General features: G+C 53.0%; 9 protein-coding genes across 9 annotated transcripts; 5 read left to right on the forward strand and 4 right to left on the reverse strand.

Moving 5' to 3' along the window:
* Positions 1-984: 984 nt before the first annotated feature.
* On the reverse strand, positions 985-4,734 carry BDP81DRAFT_329614 (calcium-translocating P-type ATPase; the record flags this gene model as incomplete). Its single annotated transcript, XM_060585332.1, has 2 exons — positions 985-2,070; positions 2,125-4,734. The coding sequence occupies 2 exons, from the start codon at positions 4,732-4,734 to the stop codon at positions 985-987; spliced, it is 3,696 nt and encodes a 1,231-aa protein (XP_060440745.1).
* Positions 4,735-6,182: 1,448 nt separating this feature from the next.
* BDP81DRAFT_464478 (uncharacterized protein) lies at positions 6,183-7,207 on the forward strand (the record flags this gene model as incomplete). The annotated part of the gene is made up of 2 exons (XM_060594158.1): positions 6,183-6,218; positions 6,305-7,207. The coding sequence occupies 2 exons, from the start codon at positions 6,183-6,185 to the stop codon at positions 7,205-7,207; spliced, it is 939 nt and encodes a 312-aa protein (XP_060440746.1).
* Positions 7,208-7,349: 142 nt separating this feature from the next.
* Positions 7,350-8,879, reverse strand: BDP81DRAFT_398378 (citrate synthase-like protein; the record flags this gene model as incomplete). Its single annotated transcript, XM_060588451.1, has 1 exon — positions 7,350-8,879. One exon carries the CDS (start codon positions 8,877-8,879, stop codon positions 7,350-7,352), a length of 1,530 nt encoding a protein of 509 aa, XP_060440747.1.
* Positions 8,880-10,765: 1,886 nt separating this feature from the next.
* BDP81DRAFT_464480 (Six-hairpin glycosidase-like protein) lies at positions 10,766-13,526 on the forward strand (the record flags this gene model as incomplete). The annotated part of the gene is made up of 11 exons (XM_060594159.1): positions 10,766-10,827; positions 10,883-11,000; positions 11,070-11,134; positions 11,199-12,088; positions 12,146-12,299; positions 12,355-12,430; positions 12,496-12,650; positions 12,717-12,774; positions 12,826-13,258; positions 13,313-13,363; positions 13,420-13,526. The coding sequence occupies 11 exons, from the start codon at positions 10,766-10,768 to the stop codon at positions 13,524-13,526; spliced, it is 2,169 nt and encodes a 722-aa protein (XP_060440748.1).
* A 160-nt stretch (positions 13,527-13,686) lies between these two features.
* Positions 13,687-15,008, reverse strand: BDP81DRAFT_398380 (mandelate racemase/muconate lactonizing enzyme domain-containing protein; the record flags this gene model as incomplete). Its single annotated transcript, XM_060588452.1, has 4 exons — positions 13,687-14,434; positions 14,508-14,619; positions 14,673-14,782; positions 14,833-15,008. The coding sequence occupies 4 exons, from the start codon at positions 15,006-15,008 to the stop codon at positions 13,687-13,689; spliced, it is 1,146 nt and encodes a 381-aa protein (XP_060440749.1).
* A 481-nt stretch (positions 15,009-15,489) lies between these two features.
* BDP81DRAFT_437340 (aldo/keto reductase) lies at positions 15,490-17,204 on the reverse strand. The gene is made up of 7 exons (XM_060591211.1): positions 16,977-17,204; positions 16,765-16,911; positions 16,598-16,702; positions 16,225-16,509; positions 16,083-16,138; positions 15,865-16,010; positions 15,490-15,803 (listed from the first exon to the last, which is right to left on the reverse strand). Exons 1-7 carry the CDS (start codon positions 17,043-17,045, stop codon positions 15,625-15,627), a joined length of 987 nt encoding a protein of 328 aa, XP_060440750.1. The 5' UTR covers positions 17,046-17,204; the 3' UTR covers positions 15,490-15,624.
* A 575-nt stretch (positions 17,205-17,779) lies between these two features.
* Positions 17,780-18,899, forward strand: BDP81DRAFT_398382 (dihydrodipicolinate synthetase; the record flags this gene model as incomplete). The annotated part of the gene is made up of 3 exons (XM_060588453.1): positions 17,780-18,234; positions 18,300-18,392; positions 18,464-18,899. The coding sequence occupies 3 exons, from the start codon at positions 17,780-17,782 to the stop codon at positions 18,897-18,899; spliced, it is 984 nt and encodes a 327-aa protein (XP_060440751.1).
* A 492-nt stretch (positions 18,900-19,391) lies between these two features.
* BDP81DRAFT_357136 (MFS transporter) lies at positions 19,392-21,369 on the forward strand. The gene is made up of 5 exons (XM_060586326.1): positions 19,392-19,678; positions 19,767-20,088; positions 20,132-20,575; positions 20,641-20,840; positions 20,905-21,369. The coding sequence occupies exons 1-5, from the start codon at positions 19,496-19,498 to the stop codon at positions 21,265-21,267; spliced, it is 1,512 nt and encodes a 503-aa protein (XP_060440752.1). The 5' UTR covers positions 19,392-19,495; the 3' UTR covers positions 21,268-21,369.
* Positions 21,370-21,723: 354 nt separating this feature from the next.
* Positions 21,724-23,462, forward strand: BDP81DRAFT_437345 (uncharacterized protein). The gene is made up of 4 exons (XM_060591212.1): positions 21,724-22,146; positions 22,214-22,291; positions 22,351-22,910; positions 23,020-23,462. The coding sequence occupies exons 1-4, from the start codon at positions 21,792-21,794 to the stop codon at positions 23,065-23,067; spliced, it is 1,041 nt and encodes a 346-aa protein (XP_060440753.1). The 5' UTR covers positions 21,724-21,791; the 3' UTR covers positions 23,068-23,462.
* Positions 23,463-23,809: the final 347 nt, after the last annotated feature.

A 23,809-nucleotide genomic window follows, 5' to 3' on the forward strand; every position in this document is an offset into this window, starting at 1 on the left:
CAACTCGCGACCCGGAGCATCGCGCCGAGCAAGAAGAAAAGTGGAAGTTTCATCGTGGAAGATGTTTGACTGATGCGGCTGCACTGTGTTGCAAGTCACTGTATTACAGCAAAGCCGTCTTTGTTTGCGTACTGGCGAAGTTCCACTCTTATACCTGGGCTTCGGTAATCTCCAGAGAATCATCCGTAGCAAGTTTGGAACGATGATTTCAGGGGTGGCATGTAGGTACAACCACATGACAAAAAGGCATTTTCATGATCCTTTTCAGCCTTGCGCTATATATGACAGTTTCTGGTCGAAAGGGAGGCACGCTTTGATATATTCAAGGTTGTTGGCTAATCTTTTAGCCAGTCGCCTTGGACAAGGTGGCGAAAGAAATTGCTCCTAGGTAGGCACTCCCACAAGAGAATCCCGCTGTCAGCCTCCACAATGACTTGCTCACATTGCATCAAATTTCAGCTGAGTGGAAGGATATCCCAAGAGAGCAATGGCATACACCAAATTCATGAATGGAGGGCTCTGTGCCAGCAGTTGTGTTAGATGGCTGCAGACAGGTGAACACTGCCGCTTCCCCCATCCAATCATCTGAGGCAGTGCAGATTGTGTGGTGACACCGGTGAGATAGACAGAGCAGACATAACGGCAGACAATGCTGAAGGCTGGTGAGATACATGCCCAGACGGATCGGCCCCATGCCAAGGGGACAAACTTACAAAGTATAGGGGACGATTAGGCATCAGCTGCAGGCAGGGCAATAGGATTGCTGTTGAAGGATGCACGCACCTCGCCAGGATCGCAAATATTTGAATAACGTGGCGCCGATAATATGGATGTAGTAAGACATTATTGGATGTATCATGCTGACAAGCTTGAGCTGTTACTAATGCGTGAGCACAGGAACCATGCCGGAACGAATCCCTAATAATACTTCCTTGTTCTATCCGCACAATGCAACGAAACATGGACCAATAGCCAATCATGCTGTCATGATGGTTGTTGCAAATATCGCAAAATTTCAGGGTCCTGGCTCGGCGGACACTTCTTCCCATCAACGCCGATGGAAGTCAACAAGATAGGGTCCTCCACCAAAGTCTCTGGATGGACCTCAAGGCCATAGGACAACTCTACCTTGGCGCAACGTGCCGCATCGACCAGCGCAGGCACATCAATCTCATTGTCTCCGGTGCCCGCCTTCGCAGCACGAATCAAAGCCTCTCTCTGTGCAGCAGGTATGCTCGACACCCTTCCCACAAGCTTCGATCCCGGCGGCGGCGTTGAGCTGCCCCATTCATAGTTCATTGGCCGTAAGAGGGCTGCGCCTGTCTGTAGGACCCAGCTCTGCGCCGCCCCCATGTCCTCGACTTCCTCCTCAGCCTTCTTCCGCCACTTGGACGGGAGTATTTTGGAGAGCAAGTGAATCGTGCTGAGGAAGCCTCGCTTGACTGCCTGGAAGAAGCCGTACACGTACTCATCGGGAATTTGCCGTATCAAAGCACCCAGTGGAATCACAAGGACGCCAAACAGCATCGACCATCCCCATTGCGCACCATTGAGAGGGCGGGTGTCGAAAGCCTGACCACCCTTCCATATGATGATCATTTGCCCGGCCAGAGTGGCGCACTGCACCCCAATGAACCAGGGGTTGCGGAGGACGCCCTGGTACCAGATGTTGAGCTTGTTATCGACACGACGGCAGTTGTGCTGGTTAAAGAACTGCATCCAGACGTAGATGTTAAAGATCATTGTCTGCAGTGCCTCCCGCTCTGCGGTTGTGGTGGGATGGAAGAGTTGGTCTCCCGCGTAGTGGAGGGTGAACATGACAGCCAGCTGGTAGATTGCCTGGCCCAGGATCATCTTCCACATTGTGATGTTTACGATGGGTGCTGTGCGTGGCTCTGGCCTCCGTTTGAGGAAGTCTGGTGAGGGATAATCGGTTGCCAGACCCAGCGAGGCGAAGATGTCCATGATAAGGTTGATGAAGAGTAGTTGAACGACGGTGAAGATGGAGTCTCCTGCCAATTCGGAGACAACAGTCAGAGTTCCGGCGGTGATGTTGATTGTGAATTGGAACTAGAACGCTGTTAATATTCGTTACGCTGACTCAAGGACTTAGATCTCACTTACTTGGAGGAACTTCTTCACAGCTGTATTCACCGTGCGACCCCATACTAAAGCCTTAACGATCGATGCAAAGTTATCATCAAGCAAAATGATAGACGCAGCTTCTTTAGCGACTTCGGTTCCTTGGATTCCCATGGCAAAGCCTACATCCGCGGCCTTGAGAGCCAACGCGTCATTAGTGCCATCGCCAGTCACAGCAACTGTCTCTCCCATTCCTTTCAGATGGGTTACGAGCAGGAGCTTATCTTCCGGGCTAGATCTCGCCAGCACCTGGAGCCGCGGAATGACCAGATCCAGCTGAGCGGGGGTCAGCTTCCGGAACGTCGGCCCATCCATTGCCAAGCCGCCGGCTGAATAGATGCCGCACTCTGATGCGATGGCCTTTGCCGTCAGAAAATTGTCTCCAGTGACCATACGCACAAAAACACCGGCCTCCTGACACTGACGCACGGAATCGAGAACCTCCGGGCGAAGGGGGTCGCGGATTCCAAAGACACCGATAAATGTCATGTCGGCAAAGTGCTTCTCGAAGTTGATAGAATCGGGATCGTCTGGGTTCTCGAATGGTGCATCGACTTCCTTGTAGGCGATGACAATCGGTCGAAGCATTTGCTTGGCATACTCGCGGATCGTCGATCGCAGGTCTTCTCGTATCTCGGTCGCAATCGGCTGAACGGCAAGACCAACCTTCGGTTTCTTGAGGACGTTTATGCACTGGTCAAAGACGACCTCGGCTGCGCCCTTGACGAGGAGTCGATGTTTTCCATCGGGCAGCTTTGACATAACCGCCATCCACTTTCGTGACGCGTCAAAAGGAAACATGTCGACAATCTCGTTGTTTGCCCTCTCTTCGCCAAGTGGCCCCATGGCAAAGAACTCGCGGCTGAATCTCAGGAGAGCAGTCTCGGTGCTCGTCCCCACGAAGCCGGCATCTTTCGGATTATCGCTCTCGAATGAAGTGGTGTTCAGAGCGATGCTGTTCTTCGTCAGTGCTCTCACATCGCTGCTCAAGGATTCCAGCAAAGCTTTTGGGTGTTCCTGGTCTGAGGCGTCGTCGGTGCTCTGGTCCTTCTTCACATCATCATTGCTGATTTCTCTCGGCGCATCACCGAAGCGCTCATGGAGTCCGATCCTGCCAGCGCCGACTGTCATGCTGTTCTGTGTCAATGTTCCCGTCTTATCTGAGCAGATGCATGTGGCATTACCCATGATTTCACAGGAACGGATGAGGCGGACGAGGTTCTTGTCCTTGAGCATTCTGGTCGTGGCAAAAGCGAGAGCAAGGGTAACTGCTAGAGCTAGGCCTTCGGGCACGGTGATCACGACAACAGTGACGGCTAGGATGAGAAGTTTGAAAATTGTCTCGGCCTTTTCAGAGGCGGTTCCTCCCATGGTCGGGAGCCCGACGAGGAAACGAATGAAGAGGATGAGGAAGAAGATGATACCGGCAATCGCACCAAACGCGATGAGCTGCTTTGCCAACTTTCCGAGTTTCTGCTGCAGGGGGGTTTCCTCGACATCCTCTCTCAACGACATCAAAGTTCTGCCATATGTCGAGTTGGTTCCTACCGATGTCACCAAGTACGCACCAACACCGCCAGATACCGTCGTCCCGCTGAGAATGAATGGGTCAGTCGCCGAAGATCTGTGGGCCTTTTGGTTGTGGACATCGCTTTCGCTAGGCACGTTCTTGTGTACAAGTTCAGATTCGCCCGAGAGTGAGGACTCATCGACCTGAATGCCGGAGCCCTGAACCAGCACTCCATCGACGGCAACGACATCTCCAGTCTCAATGTGCATGATTTCTCCAACCTGCACGTCGTAAACGGAGATGTTCTGTGTCTTGCCGGACCGTATAACCTTGACATCTCTTTGCTCTTTCCTCTCGTTGAGCTTAGCGAACCTGGCGTTCTTTTGCCAGTCCGTGGCAGCACTGGCGAAAACAATGACCAAAATAGCCACCACCACGGTGACACCATCCACCCATTGGATATTCGGCTCGTCATCGGATGCGTCAACTGTTTCGTAGATACCAAGCGCCAAAGATATCGTGGCGGAGATCGTGAGGAGGAACATGAGCTTGTCGTTGAACGCGATCCATGCTAGCCTCAGAAATGACTTTTGTTTTCGTTTTGGGAGTCTGTTTTCGCCATAGATGCGCCTCCGGTCGGTATATCCCTGGGCTTCATGTTGTATCAGGTCTAGGTCCAACTTGATACCGTGCTTGTGTTGTGTCGATGAAGGTAGAGGTGTGATTGTGGCAGCCCGCTTTGCCTCTCCTGCAGCGACAGCCTCCTCAAATGATATCGTGCCCTCGAGGCTTGTCTCATCTACACTAAGTCCAGCGGCAACATCTGTTCGCAAGCCAGCTGCAAGGCCGGGAAGACCACCGAAGCGTCGGAGTGCTGCTAGGTTGCGCGCAGTGATGAGCTTGTGGAGTTGGGTCGGCGTGAACGCGAATCTGTTGTTCTCGATGACAGCATCATCGCGAAGGTCCAATTCCTTTTCGTTGTCTTCCAGCTGCCGGGCGAATTGCTTGCTGAATGGGTGTTTTGATGAGGTCTGGCCTGTATCTAGTTGGCGCGGCGCGGCAGCCGTGATCTCGTCGGCCATCGTCTCGTGCCTCCAGTCGCCAGGAGAAGTTTGTTTGGACAGCGATGGGCGTGACGACAGACAGATGTTCAAGGTCAGAAAGGGCAAGAATTGACGAAGAGAAAAGCAGAGACACGCAGCGCCAGTGTGTCCATAATTCCATCAACAGCAGGGGGGAGACAACAGTTGGTAATATGTTATGGTCATCTGGAGCTGAACTTTGGGGCAACGGCACGGATCTGAGAGCCGCGTCATTGCATCTTGGCGAATCTCACATTCGTGCCGAGAAAAATCCAAGGCTTCTCGGCACGCTGTGAGGATATTTTACTGGTTGGGGTGGGTGGACGATGTCTGGGACTAGACTCGTTGCACAAGCCTTATGGCCCTGGGTCGTGTGGGATGTGGAGATCAACGGGCCCGCCAGGCAACTGAATCGGATCTGTTTGCAACCGTCCGGCGTACGGTGGCACGTGGGCATCGGTCAATCCGGGGTTGTTTGCCTCTGAAATGGCATTCGGGCGAGAGTGAAGCGGAGATGCGTGGTTTTGGGTGACTCTTCGGCCGTTCGCGGTGGCCATCCGGGGCACTTTGACGCCGTTTTCTCGGTGTCGGCGTGGCTGTGTTGTTCGGAGGATGCGAAGGAGATGTGGATATTTGCAAGGAACATCTGGCCTCAAAGTTGACTTGGCCCAGTTATGTCAGCGGCTGTTCGGCCTTCAAGCGGCTTGGCGTGTCTAGCGAGAGACTTGGCTTTGCCCCATTGACATCATCCAGGGTCTTGTTTGCATGATGTTTTGTTTCGTAGTCTTTGTTTATGGATAGTATGAGAGTGTTATGTGAGTGTCAATTCGAAGAGAATGTGTCTTGATAGTTGCATATAAGTTGCTCAAATACCTAGACTAGGGCACTCTGCTTCTTATTTCATGACGTGAGAGGCTCATCGAGGTGACATCAAAATAAGGTCCATATTTAGTTCTCACAAGGTTTCAAGTTAGGGAATTGGGTAACCCGGAATGCTGGATTGATTCGATCTGGACTGGCGATGCAATAGGTTGAGAGTGTAAATACCATGTTTGGGGGGTCGGAATATTCACGTCAGGTTCACGCATGTTCACGACACCCGTAACATTAGATAGACTGTTACCATCGAATGAATGCCTCATTCAATCTCAAGCTTGAGCTCCACCTGTCATCGTGGAATTACCCGTCCCAAATCTTCATGCTGTTTCAATCAAAGACAGCTGCAAATGCATTGGGCCGTCGGACAATTAGTTGGCGTTGTCCGCTCGGACTAGACGTTGTGGTCACTAGCGCTCGGCCTGGTGCATAGGCAATGAAACCTACAGCACGACGTACGGTGACCGCAATTTTGAACATCGACATCATCACTATCCAACCTGTGCTTCGAAAATTATCGCAGCATCTTCACATCACACGGCGTATCTTGCCGTCTCAATTGAACTCAACAAATGGCTTCACCAATCCGTAACGTTGCCATCATCGGCGTAAGTCCTGTCCTCAGTTCTCAGTTCTCGCAGGAGCCTCCCCTTAAGGTATGCTCTTGATCAAACACTAAGGCTCCAGACCTTAGGCGACTGGCCACATGGGCTCTCAAATAGCCAAGACCTTGCTCAATTCCGGCTTTAATGTCACAGCCATACAGCGCTCCGAATCCGCCAAGACCGTTCCCTCGGGAGTCAAGTCCATCAAACTCGACTTGAAGGATGTTAGCGCCCTCACTACAGCTTTTGAAGGCCAGGACGCGGTCATCTCAGCTGCGCCGGACCCCATCGTTTTGGAAAACCAGAAGCCATGGATCGACGCAGCCGTCGCTGCCGGGGTGAAGCGCATCATCCCTTCCGAGTACAGCACCAACGTGGACTCGCCGCTCGCCGAGGGCCTGCCCATCGTCGTCGACAAGGTCCGTACTAGACGCTATCTCATCGAGCAGATTTCCAAGACCGGCAGTAAGTCGAGCTGGATGAGTGTCAACAACGGGCCATTTTTTGAGCTCGTTCTTGGCTTCGGTGGGCTGGGTCCAAACTTCCGGAGCAAGACTGCTCGGTACCACAATGGCGGCGACAACTTGATCGGAACAACGAAAATTTCGGATGTCGCTGAGACAATTGCCAAGGTCTTCCGGGATGAGAGGGGACTGTACAAGGAGTCTGAGAATAAGTCTTTGTACATCCATTCCGCTGCAGTCAGTGAGAAGCAGTTGACGGAGATGGCGGAGACGGTGACGGGTCAGAAGTTTGAGGTGCAGAACTTTGACGTTGAGGACGTTTACCAGAATGCCAAAGTCAAGTTTGCCGAAGGTGATAGGTCGGTCTGGATTGACTTTTATTATCAGATGATGTATGGAAAGGGGTACGGAGGTAGTGAGAGCTTCCAGGAGATGAGTTGGAACGACAAGGTCGGGTTGAAGACCATGAGCAACAAGGGGATCGAGGATGGTCTCAGGAAGGCAGCTCAACAGGCAGGTTTGATCTGATCAGTTAATATATGAGTCAATAGAGATGTGATCGTATTGTAACATTCTTCCTAATCGTACATGCATGGCTTTCAATCCTAAACCCAGTCTGAGATCCTTTAACCAGTACGCCGCCGAACCAAAGTGACAGTAACGTGGCCCCTCAAAGCTTCGAACGGCCCCTCCAAGCATGTCCTATCTCGTCCTTGAACGTAGCGAGCTCATTTCTCTTGCTATCGCCGCCGTGGCTGACCTGAACAGGCTCGTCAAACACAGTCTTGCTCTTCTTCTCCTGTCTCTTGTCCGCATCAATGTACTCCCGCTCTCCCTCGCCAATGTACAACTGACGCGGGCGCCAGATCTTGACACCTCCCTTTTGCAGCATCTGCTGCCTCCAGTGCGCCAACCAGCCAACGCAGCGGGGCACGGCGAACAGGACCGGGTAGAAGTCGAGCGGGAAGCCCATGGCCTGGTAGATGAGGCCAGAGTAGAAGTCAACGTTGGGGTACAGGTTGCGCTTCTTCATGAAATCGCTCTCGCGAGCATACTTTGCGAGCTCCAGCGCCGTGTCGAGGAGCTGGTTGCGGCCCGTGACTGCAAAGACCTCCTCGGCCAGCTGCCGAATGGCAGTCGAACGGGGGTCGACGTTCTTGTAGACGCGGTGGCCGAAGCCAACGAGCACGCGTTCGCGCTTCTCAACCTTTTGCATAAAGGCGGGAACGTTCTCGGGGCTGCCGATCTCCATCAGCATGCGAATCGCACTCTCGCTGGCGCCGCCGTGGCTAGGGCCGTAGAGCGCGGCACAACCAGCGGAGACGACGCTGTAGGGGTCGACGAGACTTGAGCCAACCTGCAGGACCGTGGCGGTGGAGCAGTTGACCTCGTGGTCGGCGTGGATGATGAAGAGCGCGTCGAGGGCGCGCTCCAGGACGGGGTGAGGCTGGTACTCGTGCCCGCTCAGGTGGTCGAGCAGGTAGAGGAAGTTGCCGGTGTAGGTGAGTCCCTGGGCCGGGCGGTTGAAGGGTCTGCCCTGGCGCATGCGGTACGAAGCAGCGGCTACCGTGGGTGCCTTTCCGATGATGCGGAGGATCTGCTTGTCGAGCATCTTGAGGGCCTCAACGTCTCCGGAAGCCGCGTTGGTGTACAGCTTCTGGCCCTGCAAACTCGGGTTCGATTCGGGCGCGAAGGCACCCATTGAGGAGAATGACGCCTGCAACATGGCCATGGGATGCGTGTCGTAACGGAACGACTTGAACATGCCCTCGATGTCGCTGTGGATGTAGGTGTGGTGCATGATCTCATCTTGCCACTTGTTGTATTGTGACGTCGTCGGCAGCTCGCCGTAGATGAGAAGGAACGCTGACTCCAAGAAATGCGACTTGTTGACGAGCTGCTGGATGGGGTAGCCGCGGTACCGGAGGATGCCCTCCAGTCCGTTGATGTAGGTGATGTTGCTCTGGACCACGGCAGTGTTCATGTAGGCCGGGTCGTAGACTCGGAGACCCTGGTCGGTCTCATCCTCAGCGCGGTCGTTGCCGCGAACGGCCTTGATCTTCTTAATGTCCGTAGCCAGCACGGAGTTTCTGGTGATGGGCAGCTCATAAGACTTTCCAGTACGGTTGTCGACAATGGTCAGCGACTGGCGCGGCGCGCTGGTTGCGCCACGTGGCGCGTTCTTAGCAACGGTGACCATTTTACGAGAAGGAACTGGAGGTGATTCTGAGATCTCAATTGCTGGCTCGAGAGATGAGATGACAGTTTTGCGGAATTCAATGGCTTTCAATAGGACGTTGTTTGAGTCCGGGCGGATGGGATTTCAGATGCTACGGACAATGTTCCTTGTCCGGAGAGCTTCTCCTGAGCAGCTGAAAGCTGCGCTAAGACCGTCGGTTGACGTCGGGAGATCGGCAACTGAGCCCGAGTGCCGAGGTTCAACAGCAACTCTCCACAAGTTCCACAGATCCCTAGATTAGTGGCTGAAGCTAGCTGTATTTGCACATGCCAGGGGGTGGGATCATGATCTAGTGAGAAGCTTCCATCCCAGTCCAGGAACCACCAGATGAGCATGTCCTCTCTGTCGGACCAGCGGCGGTTTTTGTGCCCTCGATGAACTTGGCATCATTCTCAAGTACACGTTCTGGTGGTAGTGGCGCTGATATTAATGTTTCGTTAAATCCCAATGCATGTGATCCAAAGCTCCGACCAAACGTTACAGGGTGCTTCCATCGATGTACTATGTACGAGTATCGCTAGAGGTTATGCATTTTGGGTGACTAAGCTCCATAGGGGCTTCCAGAACAGGCGGTACCATACAAAACATAGGATATATGTGGGATTTGAGAAAAGAAAAAAGAGCAAATCCCTTTAGTTCCAGATAGTGTTTTCTAGTAGCGGTTGCGGTCGTGATTTGTGAAGTCACTCCACGTAGATCCGCTATAAACTAAGGTAATGCCAATCCCATAGGTGCGTATGCACTGCAGGAGTCAACTCCGTCTCTCACTTTGTGTGAAACACTTTCTGAACAGCCAAAAAAAAAGACTTGATAGCACTTTTCTTGGGTTTTGTAGAGAGGCTCTTGAAAGTTGAGTGTTAATGATTGAAACGTTTGGAACGTGCTGCATGTTGCAACACCACGCTCAGTCTGAACCGCGTATGTACCTACGCCAAGGAGAAGCAACATGAAGGCTTCAACCTGAGTCAAAGGCTGCAAATCACATCGTTTCGTGTCTAAATGAATCTCTCTATACTTTTATGATTCTCACAATTTGAACTAAGGTGAGATTATCAAGGCCCACGACCTCGATGACATCACATCTATGGAGTATCTCTAGTGATTGATGTGTAGGTTATGAGATGACCATAACTATGTTGGAGGACTAAGAGGTCGCAACATAATTGAAGTACTCTTGTTTGCAGCGAGGCCCCGGGATGACATTTCGTTTAGAGAATTGGTCCTAACTTGGAATAATTTTCGAAATCTTGCTGATTCACTTCACTAATAGATGTCGATCGTCAAATGTCACATAACTTGAAGATAGATGTACCAACTTGCGGGTTCAGTGTCTTGATCAACCCTGGCCCATGCAAAAATCAAAATAAGACTCAGGATTTAAAAGAAGATGCCCAGACTTACAACGGCGACAGGCTTACCCGCAAACCTGCTCAGTGGATTGACTACTTTTAGCTGTGCAGTTTGGGGTAAAAGCAGGGTGGCTGCTCTGCTCCCTCCGCAATCGCAGATCACCTCCGGATATTCTCACAGCGCACCACACATCACTGCAATTCAACTTCCTTTTTCAATTCATCCTTCCAAAATATCTCGGGCTAATTGATCGCGCAAGCAAGCACGCCGACGTCATTTACCAGACTCATGGGATTGAGGGGAACAACATGCATCTTGAGCACCCCGGTTTGCCCGGATCGTTCTCCGTGTGGAGGAATCGAGACTGGTAATTCTTCCGGGTAAATTGCTACAAAATGTCGCTTGTGCCAGCTCTTCTAGATGTCTCTGGATGCTTGCTCCGAAGTCTTGTGGGTCTGCAAGTCGCACACAAAAGACTCTGAATCGAAGGCGTCACGATGATTTTGACACTCCTGTGCACCACTTTGCTACCGGTGGTCGCACTGGGGAGCATCGACCGGTGAGTCTATCTTGCTAATCCCCCGGCGATCCACCGTCCAACTGACATGTCCTAGACAGCGGGTTGTATCTCAATTCAATGTTGTCCGTACTAATGTGATTGATAATAACACCACGCCATTGCAAGTTGGCAATGGCAACTTCGCTTACAATGTGGATAACACAGGCATGCAGGTGGGAACTAAGTCCAACCACGCAACTTGTACCTCCCAATACTCTGGCTGAAGCAACAAACTCTTACAGACCTTCTTGCCCTTCAACACACTTTCAAGCTGGGCCTGGCACAACGATTCACTTCCAACCAATGGGTACGTTGATCGCCTTCCAAGATCCTGTCCATAAACGTCAAGTAAACTAACACAGCTCTTACAGCGAGAAGCTCAGCGACTACACAGGCGTTCCTATGCTGACCCATGGTCGAAACGTCTCCTACGATGTCCCCGATACGAAGCTTCCCCAAGTCTCACAATGGCTTATCAGTAATCCTAATCGCATCAATCTGGGCCGGATCGGTCTCAAGTTTAAGGGAGAAACGCTGTCGGCAGCGGCGATGACAGAACCAAGACAAGAGCTGGATCTGTGGAGCGGTATCATCACCTCAACTTTCAAAGTCAATGGTAAGGCCGTCAAGGTAGTCACACAAGGCGACTTCGCAACCGATGTCGTTACATTTCAGATCGAATCGGATCTCGTGTCCTCCGGCGACTTGAAAGTCGAGCTCGATTTCCCGTATCCGCCTATTCACACGACAAAGTATAAATACGAGGTCTTCGCCGGCGTTTACGACTTCCCGTTGAACCACACGACTCGAATCGTTAATACTTGCGGGCGATCCGACCTGGCGCACATTTACCACGAGTTGCAGGAGACGAGCTACTACGTGAACCTGCGCTGGCCTCACGAAGCCCCTCTCGATCTCTCCCGAGACGAGCCAGAGGGGTCTGATAAGATCAACGCTCATCGATACACGCTCTCTCTTGTCGGTGGCACTAACCAGACTTCAAGTTCTTTGACCTTTACTGCGGACTTTTCACCCCAGAAGCAGGATCCCCGGCCCCCGGCCGACGTTCAGGAGGAAAGCATCGCTGAGTGGCACGACTACTGGACCGAGGGCGGTTTCGTCGACCTGACATTGTCTTCGAACCCCAATGCCACAGCGTTGCAGAGACGCATTATTCTATCGCAGTATCATGTCCGCGTCAACAGCGCGGCATCCGGTCAATCGCCGCAGGAAAGTGGGCTGATGAACAATGGGTGGTACGGTGCGTACAAACACTTTTGCCGCGTGGTGAGAGATGTGCGAAAACTGATTCTGGCAGGCAAATTTCACATGGAAATGGTCATTTGGCACAATGCCCACTGGGTGACATGGGGTCGAAAAAAATATTTTGACAACATATTCCCAGAGATTTACGAGACGCTGCTTCCATCTTCTCTCGCCAGAGCAAAATCGCAAGGATGGGAGGGGGCCAGGTAGGCTCATTTCGATTGCAAAACTGGTGGGACTGCAATCTAACAGCACTCGCAGGTGGCCCAAGATGACGGAGCTAGAGACGGGTGCCAGTTCCCCTGGTGGAATTAATGGCCTTTTACTATGGCAACAGGTACTGTCTCCAATTCCCAGATGGCGCGTCAGTTCTCAGCGAAGTGTCTTCTTCTAACAAGACAGCCTCATCCCATGTATCTCGCAGAGCTTGCGTATCAGTCTTCGCCAGGCGACGAGACCCTGAAGTCATGGGATGCAGTCCTGACGGCGACTGCCGACTACATGGCATCGTACGCCTGGAAGAATGAAAGCTCGGGACACTATGATTTGGGTCCGCCGTGAGTCTGCCCCTTTTGCAGACTGAGACGCAGAAGTCTATGTGTGTGCTCATCATGGGACCTTAGATCATACGGTGTAACTGAGAATACACCACCATCACAAACATTGAATCTGGCCTATGAGGTAAGCTCAATCCAGTAAATCCGCCAATGCTCCCATCTTATACCGATGCAGATCGCATACTGGAGATACGGACTAGATCTCGCGCGCGAGTGGAAGAAGAGATTAGGCCAAGCGGTTCCCGAGAAATGGACAGAAGTGGCCGAGAACCTCGCCCCGCCACCACAAGTCGACGGTCTGTACGCGGTATATGAGGGATTGAATGACACATGGTGGCAAGATCCAGCTCTAAATGGGGACCCGCGCAGTCTTATCATGATGCAGGGGATACTACCAGACACACCAGCCGTCGACCCAATAGTTGCGCTGAAGACGGCGGACAAAGTGTGGGAGGTGTGGACGGACCAGAAGATCCGCGGCTGGGGACGGCCTGTGCTGGCTATCAACTCTGCGCGGATTGGGAATCCGGAGAGGGCTATTTACCACTTGACTGCGTATGATTACTGGAAGTTTGATGATGCTGGCTATGCTATTCGCGGTGGGGATGGTGAGTAAACTACACTCTTTGTGATATTGGTGTCGCCGCTCATCTTTAACTCAGGCGGTACCCCTCCTCCTTTCATGCCGGGAAATGCTGGCTTCCTATATGCAGGTAAGTTGTGACCCTGACATTAACATGAAGAAACTTGACAGGCTGATGATCGCTAGTGGCGTACATGGCTGCTGGCTGGCAAGGGTCAGAAGGTGATGCACCCGGCTTCCCACAAGGAGCGGGATGGGTGGTCAAGCAAGAAGGTTTACAGAAGGCACCCTGAGGAGGCTACGTAGTATCGGTAGCTTCGTATGATGAATAACATCTCAGACCGCTATACCTTGAAAGGGGGGTTTGAGACCTGGATATGATCTGAGAACAATGAATTTGGCTGTGTGATTTTGAACAGATGCTGGATTACTAGAGACGTATTGTGTGGTCTTCTACCACTCTCTAATCTCTCCGCCGGGTCCAATGAAGCCAGGACTGACCCAAGCCTTCGCATCCTTGGACAACTCACGAACTTGCGCCTCATCAATCTCAATACCCAAGCCAGGACCAGTAAGAAGGTCAATGTAGCCATCTGTCACCTTCCAGACCTCCGGGTTATGAGTATAACTCGTCAGATCCTGACCCGTGCTATTGTAATGAATACCCAAACTCATCTCCTGAATCACAAAATTCGGCGACGCAAAGTCAACCTGCGCATTCGCAGCCAACGCAATCGGTCCCAGCGGACAATGCGGCGCCAACGCAACATCATACGCCTCCGCCATGGCCGCGATTCTTCGCATCTCGGAAATCCCGCCGACGTGAGAGATATCAGGCTGGAGGATATCCACACAGCCGGCCTCGAGGAACGGCTTGACATCCCAGCGGCTGTGGAGGCGCTCACCGAGAGCAATGGGGATTGACGTGAGGCGGCTGATCTCCTTGATGCCGCCCAGGTGCTCAGATAGCAGGGGCTCCTCGATGAAGAGCGGGCGATGTGGCTCCAGGGCCTTTGCGAGCTGTTTTGCCATGGGCTTGTGCACGCGGCCGTGGAAGTCGACGCCGGCGTCCATGCCGAGGGCTTTTACGGCCTTGACGCGTTCAACGGCTGCGTCGAGGGCGTCGGGGGAGTCGAGCCAGCCAAGGTCTTCTGTGCCGTTCATCTTGACGGCTTTGAATCCCTGTTCTTTGCGCGCTCGTCTGTTGGTGGGGAAAGTTGTGATTAGAAAGGCTGTGTTGTCTGACAGGGCGATTGGTGGTTTTGTTCACTTACGCCTGCTCTTCCACGTCATTTGGCCGGTCACCTCCGATCCACGCGTAGACCTTGAGCTTGTCTCTGACCTTTCCTCCTAGGAGCTGCCAAATTGGGAGGTTCAGCTTTCTTGCTGTTGACTATTAGTTACGGCATCGAAGATATGGCTGCAGCGAGACTGCTCACCCTTGAGATCCCACAATGCAATGTCAATGCCTGCTAAAGCGCTCATGAAGACCGGCCCGCCGCGGTAAAAGGTTGTCCGCCATGACATTTGCCAAATATGCTCAATGTCGCTTCGTAGGATCAGCAACGTGACGCTCAAAGATTGAGTAGGTCAACATACTCAGCTTCCATGCCCGAATATCTCTCAAACCAGGCGTCAAGACAGCCTTCCACGGCTTGAGTGTGGCCTTCGAGGGATGCTTCACCCCAGCCGACGTTACCCGCCTCATCAGTGATCTTCACGAATAACCACCTGGGTGGCACTCGGAAGTACTCCATCTTTGCGATTTTGCCCATGATGAATTTTGTTTGATGACGTATGGGAAGGTTTGTAGGGAATCTGGAAAGTAGGGAGGGGTTACACGCAAAGGTAAGGTTGCTGGTCTCAGTTAACTTTGGTATGGAAGATGCTCTCGAACGACCAGCTTACTTGAGGCATTCGTGAGCTGATATTACCACCACGAAGCGGAGCTCGACGGAGTTGAACGACGGGAAAGTCGGCATGACGTCCGGAACCTCTCCGACCCGCCTCCCCAGCCGCCTCTCCTCGTCCGATCCGCCTCCGCATTGCATCTCCCTCCCCGTCGGAGAAGGGAGCATGGGTATTACCCGGCCACACGCAGTGGTGGAGAAGGGTGGGATGAGGTGTGCGGGGTTCGGTACACCCTCACCCGAGTCCATCACCAGGATATGGAGGGGTGGTGCGGGGTCTTCGGTGTACGCTTTTCCGTTCGGTGAGGAAACGTGATGGGTGAGTGACGGAAAAGGTTCACCGAGGCAGTTTACAAGTTCCGGTTGGTCTTATTGGTGGCTTGCAGAAACTCTCAAGGTCTATCTCCGACTCTACTAGAGATTACAACGCTACGGATACTGGTTTGTCCCCATGGGAATTCACACTTCTATTATTCCATGTCTATGCCTGGCCCGCTCTAATCTTCTTCTGTTGTGCTACCCAGGTCTCTACCGCCTTCTTCAGCGTCTCCGGGTCCGCCTCGCCAAAGATGTCTTGACCGAGGCGGGCTGGGAAGTTGTAGCGGTGCTTCTTGTCCAGGGCGTTGATCTTCTCAAATACGTCCTTGGGGAGCTCAAACACTAGTAAAAGTCAGTGCCTGTCATATTGAAGGTGTAAACACCAGCTTCCATGATCACGTACCTTCAAAGTTCTTCTCGATTCTCGAGGGAGTAACGGACTTGGGCAACACGACGGTGCCTCTCTGAACAGACCAACTGATGATGAGTTGCGCCGGCTCCTTACCGAGGGACTTGGCCAGCTCAGTGATGATGGAGTCGTCAACGGCACTGATGCGGATTAGTCCATGTACTTCACATAGTCCTCGGAAGAGAAGACGCGGGTATCTGCTGGGCGCTCACCGAGGCAGGTTGTAAATGTTGTTAGCGAGGGGGCTGTACGCCGTGACCACAATACCCTGCATTCACAAGCACACAGATTAGCGACATGGAGCCTACAACGGGAATGCAACATCGGAGATATTTTCCGCTCGGCTCGACTCACCTTTTCCTTGGACCAGGCCAAGAGGTCAGGCTGCTGCAGGTACGGGTGCGCCTCGATCTGGTTCACCGCCGGCTTGATCTCGGCCTTGTCCCAGAGATCCTCAATCTTCTCGCGGGTGAAGTTGGAGACGCCGATCGAACGGATCTTGCCCTTCTTGACGAGGGCCTCCATGGCCTTCCACGTCTCGATGACGGGGACGTCGATGACGTCGACGGCCTCGGTGACGGGGTGCAGGGGGAAGCGGGTGGCATCGTCCTTTTTGTTGAAGGATACAGGCCAGTGAATCTAATGCACGACATTCTTGCGTTTAGGATGGCAGATCAAGAGGGCCAAAGTGGGTGTAATGCAAGACAGAAAAGGTAAAGATGCTTACCAGGTACAAGTCGACGTAGTCGGTCTGCAGATCGCTGAGGGTGATGTCTAGTGCCGTCTCTACATCCTCTGCCTTGTGGTGAGTGTTCCAAAGCTTGCTGGTGACCTGAGTGACAGGGATCAGCCCTCTGATGCCCGATGCGGTTTCCAGGAGGATGAAGAACTTACAAAGATGTCTTTCCTTGGAACGCCAGAAGCCTTGAGGCCTTCGCCGACTTCCTTCTCGTTGTCGTAGACGGCTGCCGCATCAATGTGGCGGTACCCCGACTTGAGGGCATGGTCAACAGCGTTCTTGACCTCATTGGGCTTGGATTGCTACATTTGCATATGATCAATCAGATGGGAGTTCGATCGTAGCAGGCTGTTCTCGCAGTGCTCACCCAGGTGCCCAAGCCAACCGCTGGGATCTCATGTCCCGAAAGAAGCTTGAAAGACTGAGCTAACGACATTGTTGTAGAGCAAGTTGGTATCTGCGGTGATGCTTCCGTGATCGGATGTAATTTGTACAGATGAAAGTCAGATGAGGAGCAGTTATCCGCGTGCTTTATGTTGGTCTATCATATGTCACTCCCAACACAAATTACAAATTTCTCCAGAGCTCTTATATCCCCAGTTTGAGGCTGTCGTCACTCCCATCGAGCCTGCAAGATTTCCGCATCACACAATGAGGGGTGTCTACCACGGTCCGTTGGCACGGAATTGGCCTTATGTAAACCTCTTTTTCCGGTCTTTTCCTCCCGTTCCCCTCCTCCCCCCACTCAACTCTGCAAGGCTCAAGCAAGACGATGTCCGACAGCCGGGACTCGTCCGTGGGAAACCCCTTGAGGAGCTAGAGACGGTCCAGACGGGATGGTGTCGGGATGTTCCCCGCTCGATCGTTTCCTTTGGCACAACTTGACCCCACCCCCGCGTCATCACACCCCGAGAACGCCATCGAACAAGTCCTTCGCGGGATTGCCGAGGGGCACCGAGACCGGGTCTGACACGTTTTCCATCGTGAACGTAAATTCCAACGAGGGGTTGACAAAAACCTCACGACCAAAAGGAGAACATTGCAGCATCGTGATACCCAGAGTCGTCAATCTCAATTTCAATTCATTCCCAAGTGAAGCTCAGTATCTCATAGCGTCTTGCTAGTTCATCACCCTCTCTTTCTCGCTCCAATAAACACCTACACATCACAATGGCGGACGTCAGAGTACCACCCACGGGCGTCTTCGTCCCAGTCCCAACCTTCTTCCACTCGGCCTCCGACTCAGCCGGCGCCCTCCAGCCCAAGGTCGACATTGACACACAAGTCAAGCACAGCGTTTACCTCGCAAAGAATGGCATCCGCGGCCTAGTCCTCCTCGGCTCAACCGGCGAGGCCATCCACCTGAACAAGGCCGAGCGTCACGACCTCGTCGCCGGCGTCAAGAAGGGCCTCGAGGAGGCCGGTTTCCCCGACTACCCCATCATGGCTGGCGTCTTGACCAATGGCATTGACGAGACTCTCGAGTGGCTCGAGGACTACGCAAAGGCTGGCGCCCAATGGGGTCTGGTGCTCGTTCCTGGATACTTTGGAACCGCGGCGAACCAGGAGAACATCAAGGAGTGGTACACTGTCGTTGCTGACAAGAGCCCTCTGCCCATTCTTGTGTGAGTTTTTACCCGTCGAAATCCGCTGTGCACGCGCGAGAGACATTTATGCTGATATGGCATAGATACAACTACCCTGGCGTCACAAACAACGTCCTCGTCGAGCCCGACACGTACAAAGAACTCGCCCAGCACCCCAAGATTGTCGGTTGCAAGATGTAAGTTTCTCTCCCAAAGATGGCCCTCCCAGGCCCCAGGCATTCTAACGCAATCTCCCAAAAACCACCAGGTCCCACGGAAACGTCTCCCTCCACCTCCAAGTCTCCTCCGACCCGCGCATCGACCACGCCAAATTCCGCGTCTACAGCGGCTTCGGCCAACAGCTCGCGCCCATCGTCCTCTTCGGCGCCGCGGGCGTCATCGACGGCCTCGCCGCCTTCTACCCCAAGACGGTCTCGCGCCTCTTCAGCCTGGCGGAAAAGCGCCCCGTCGAGCAGAGCACCCTCGAGGAGGTGCAGAGCCTGCAGTACGCCGTCAGCCGCGCTGAGGACTTTATCGGCAAGACTGGCATCATTGGTATCCGTGAAGGTATCATCCGCAAGGCCGGCTTCGGCGCGCTCGAGGGCGGGCGGTTGCCGCTCAAGGGACGCTTGGATGAGGGGACTTTCAAGGCGTTGGATTCGCTCTTGTTTGCGGATATTCAAAAGATTGAGGACTCCTTGTAAAGACTTTGTCTTGAAGTAGTATAGACGAGTTGGAGCTGGGAGCTTACGAATTGCATGATTGGCTATGATACCAATATTGAGAGCTTGGCATAGCCGTACCGTGACTATATTGGTGTCACGGAAAAGCACACTGCTTGTTTCGCGTGCCCGTCTCTGTCCCATGGTAGTGTTACGCCATGTGGACCTTGATGCCGATTAACCCAGTGGCCGGTCTATTCCCCATGATCCTCCCTAGTAACGCCGTCCCTCCACATTTCCCCGCGTCTGCTCTGGCGCCGTCTATCCGAAATGTAAGAGGGCTGTGTAAGAGGGCTCCTGTAAACGTTTGTCTGTTTACGGATCAGGTCTGTGTAGATACGGTGCAGCTGGATAGAACGATGCGTGGACCTACCCGTGTATATATGGAATAGTAGTAACCGCTACATCAACTTGGAGATGCTGATCTCTCGTCCAACTTGATTAATACTTTGACCAAGTCAACACGCGCAATGTCTGCCAACCTTTCTTCCCAGAATACAGAGCTTCAGGCCTCTGGGCCTCAGGGCTCAGGACATGGCATCGACGAGTTCAAGCCGAGTGCGACCCAGTTCGAGACCATGGAAGAAGGTGACCCCCAGAATTTCAAGCTTTCCAGGACCGGTGGAGATGTCGCCTTGGCACTCTTCGACAACGTGGGCGAGGTGCAGGAACCCATCGACCCGGAAGAGGAGCGTCGACTAGTCCGCAAGGTAGACTGGATGATTCTCCCATACATTTCAGTCTGCTATGTCTTTTTCTATGTAAGTCAAAGTGCCTAGTCCTTTTGCCAAGCACCGCCCCCAAAAGGCTTGATTTCTGCTTGCCAAGATCCACGTCTAACAAGGGCAGATTGACAAAATCACCCTCTCGTACGCTGCCATTTTCGGCATCCAGAGTGATCTCGACCTCAAGGGCACCGAGTATAGCTGGCAATCGTCAATCTTTTACTTTGGATTCCTGGTATGGGCTCTTCCTACCAACTTCATGCTCCAGAAATTCCCCATTGCAAAGTATCTCGGCCTCAACATCTTCGCCTGGGGCACATTCCTCATGCTCCAAGCTGCTGCACCAAACTTTGGAGCCCTGGCTGCACTTCGTGCCATTAGCGGAGCAGCAGAAGCATGCGCCGACCCTGCCTTTATGATCATCACCAGGCCTGTAAGCCTCTGCCGTTATCATTTTGCACCACCGTCCAGATCACAGAAGGCTGACAGCTCCCAGCATGTGGTACACCCGCCGAGAGCAACCCATCAAAATCGGCCTCTGGTACACCGCCAACGGCATCGGCATCGCCCTAGGCGGCCTCCTAGGCTATGGCATCGGCAACATCAAAGGCGCGCTGGCGTCCTGGAAATACGAGTTCATCATCGTCGGCACCCTGTGCTGCGCGTGGGGCATCGTCATTGCCGTCTTCTTGCCGGATAACCCGATCACGAGCAACAAGCTCACGAACCGCGAGAAGAAGATTGTCGTTGAGCGGTTACGTGAGAATCAGACGGGTGTGGAGAATAAGACGCTGAAGCTCTATCAGGTGCGCGAGGCGTTTACGGACTATAAGTTGTACTTTTTCTTTATGATTGCCTTGTTGCAGGCGATTGTGAATGGAGGGACGTCTAATTTTGGGACTCTTATCATCAAGGGTTTCAAGTTTTTGACGTGTAAGTCCAAACCTTTAGTCTTCCCCGCTCAGTCATTTCTTGTCTCCTAACTTGTCGATGTGAAGTGATCACGGCTGTTCTTCAGATCCCATACGGTGCCATCATCTTTATCGCCATTCTAGCGTGCGTCTTCATCAACGACAGATTGCCGCCTAACAACCGATGCTTCGTATTGGTGCTCTTCTTGTTACCCAACGTCGCCGGGGCGTTTGGCCTCCGCTTCGTGCCTGATGACCAGCAGGTCGGCAGGCTGATTTGCTACTATGTGAGTTTTCGTGAATGCGTACCTCCCAACACGCACCATTCTAACAAGTCAATCTCAACTTCAGTTGACCGGATCCATCAATGCCTCATTCGTGCTACTCCTCTCACTCCAGACCGCCAACATCGCCGGACACACCAAAAAGGTTGTCACCTCGCCATGTCCATTTCTGGGATACTGCGTCGGCAATATCGCGGGTCCTTTTTTCTACAAGTCTGATCAGGCGCCCAAGTACGAGTTGGGCATCTGGAGCATGATTGTTGCCCACTTGCTTGAGGTTGTGGTTGTGATTGCCCTACGGTTTTTGCTCAAGTGGGAAAATGATAGACGGGACCGGATGCAGGGTGAAGTCGCCGAGGTTGATCTGGATGCGACGGCGTTTGGGGATCTGACAGATCGTGAGAACTTGAATTTTCGGTACATTTACTGAGTAAGAGTCAAGTCTGTTAAGCCAAAGACTTTCTGTGGTAGAATTTGCGCTGTATTAGCTGTGCGCTCTGGGAGAAATTCATACATGTATCTTAGATCATTGTAACGATTCCTGTTGGTCTCGAAGCCTAAGCTCTCTGTATCGCGCCTCTCCATGGCCTGTTGTCTACGGACACAGTAGAAAACAAACTCTTCAAGCTACGTAAATTAGAATTATAGCGTCTCCAAATAACTCGTGTGAGAGCTCGATCAACCTATCTGCATTGAGTGTGAGGTACATCGCGTGTCAAAGGGCAATATCGTGGACTTAATGCCCCCCCGGATAATGATCCGCAAAGACGCGGTTTTAATTCGGGCGTAGTGAAGGGCTGCCGACGCCGGTGCATTTTGCACCGATGGACAACCGCTAAGCTCAGTCAACTCGCGGAGCTTCACCCTCACCACACCTCATCCAATTCTCATTGCGCCCACAAAGACTCACCACGACATCGACTGCAACGCCCTATTGTGAATCCAGTATTCATCATGTCATCTTCTTCACCTCCCGCAAGGCCACCGTTCTCATCTCTCCCCCTGGACCCTACTGGACCTCCTGGAAACGCATGGGGTCTGTACGGCAAAGACGACCGCTTAGGGGCGCTGAACCTTCTCACCCCCGCAGTCGTGGCCGCCGCGGCAGCATCTGAGATTCAAACCGGCCAACGAGTATCGCTGGACTGGTCATTGAATAATCCCTCTCAGCCAAGCTTCGACCGGGCGCCGTTTGAGTCCAGACGCGTTAATCGAGCTCACCCGAGTGGTGAGAAGAGGACCGTCAATGATGATATCTTACACTTCAACACTCAATGTAGCAGCCAGTGGGACGGCTTCAGGCACTATGGTATTATTACCTGCGCAATTCAAGACTGCTAATAAGTGAGCCATGGCACTAACTGCAATGACGCAAGGTTACCAGAAAGCCAAACGATACTACAACAATACGACCCAAGACGATCTGGATAATCCAGAAAATATTGGCATAGACGGCAAGTCTACCTCTGAATTTGAGCATTCATTCTCACTCAATAACTAACTTACAGCGCAGCGTGGGTTGAAAAGGGCGGCATCGTCGGCCGCGGCGTCCTCCTCGACTACGTCAGCTTCTGTTCCCGCCACGCACTGCCCCTCGACGCCTTCACCAGCAGCGACATCTCCCTCGCCCATCTGCACCAGATCGCCGCCGAGCAAAACATCACCTTCCGGCCCGGCGACATCCTCTTCATCCGCTCCGGGTTCACGGCAGGCTACAATGCCAAAGACGACGCCGCGCAAAAGGCCGTCGCCGCGCGCGCCAGCCCGGACTTTCTCGGCCTCGAGCCCACGAAAAACGTGCTCCGTTGGATATGGGAGACGGGCTTCGCTGCCGTGGCGGGCGACGCGCCGAGTTTCGAGAGGGCGCCCATCGCGGGCCCGCATACGGCCGTCGGCGGCGTGTGGAAGGGCGAGGCGTGGGAGGAGGAGATGCAGGGAGGCGGTTTGTTGCATCAATGGCTGCTGGGAGGTTGGGGATTGCCCATTGGGGAAATGTTTGATCTCGAGGCTCTGAGTTCGACGTGTCAGGAGCTGGAAAGATGGACGTTCTTCGTGAGCAGCGTGCCGCTCAAGGTAAGTCTTGAAGTCTGATTCTCCCCCCATTCGTTCATTCTTCTCCATTACTCATGTTGGAGGGTATGTCGCCTTGAAAAAGTGTACTGATGATTTGTTTCCACGTTAGGTTCCGGGTGGTGTTGCCAGCCCTCCCAACGCCGTTGCCATCTTCTGATCCCGCCTGTCCGACAGCCTTGGGATGGTCATACTATTTAGAGTTTTGGCCACGTTTTGTGAGAACAATAGGGTTGCCTTGTGTGTTCTAGTCTTCTTCACCTCGGTGTATAGAGTGTAACTTATGTGCCAATGTTCCTTTTCTGGCCTTCCCCGGTGACGGGATATTGCTGGTTCGCTTGGCTTCGCTCGGACTTTGCGGCTGGTTGGCGTGTTTGTAGATCCCTGACAATTTTCAAATTAGTGGCCTGTCGTCTCTGGAACATAATTCTTCGTCTCTGTGTCTTTGAATGCTTGGCGAGTTGTCAGCACATCATCATTTAGAGAGTGTCCTATAGGTAATTCGAATTGGTCACTCGTCATCTCGTGTTACTCCCATCCCGCCTCCAGACCCCTAGCTTCAACGTTTGCTAGGATACATATGCCATGTAAGTTGGTAGCCCCAAAGAGTCACGACCATTTCCCCCAACCATCCAACTCAGTGTGCCAGTCTAGATAATTCGACTCGGGGGTACCAGGGGAGCCTAGCCGCCTAGGGTCACAAAGATACTAGGAGGACGGGGGTCGGCCGGGTACCCCGCATTGTCTTCCCCATTCCCAAAAGGATTAAGAATGAGGTGACATTTCCGTCTTTCCACGTCCGCCGCGCTGTGGTTCCCCTCTCTCTTCCCCCTTCCCTTCCATTCACTCGACCATGTTTCCGTGTGTCCAGCTCCAGCAGCAGGATCAGGGGAGTCTGCCGC

This window comes from Colletotrichum phormii, assembly GCF_030913505.1.
Source record: "Colletotrichum phormii strain CBS 102054 chromosome Unknown BDP81scaffold_23, whole genome shotgun sequence".
Lineage (NCBI taxonomy): Eukaryota > Fungi > Ascomycota > Sordariomycetes > Glomerellales > Glomerellaceae > Colletotrichum > Colletotrichum phormii.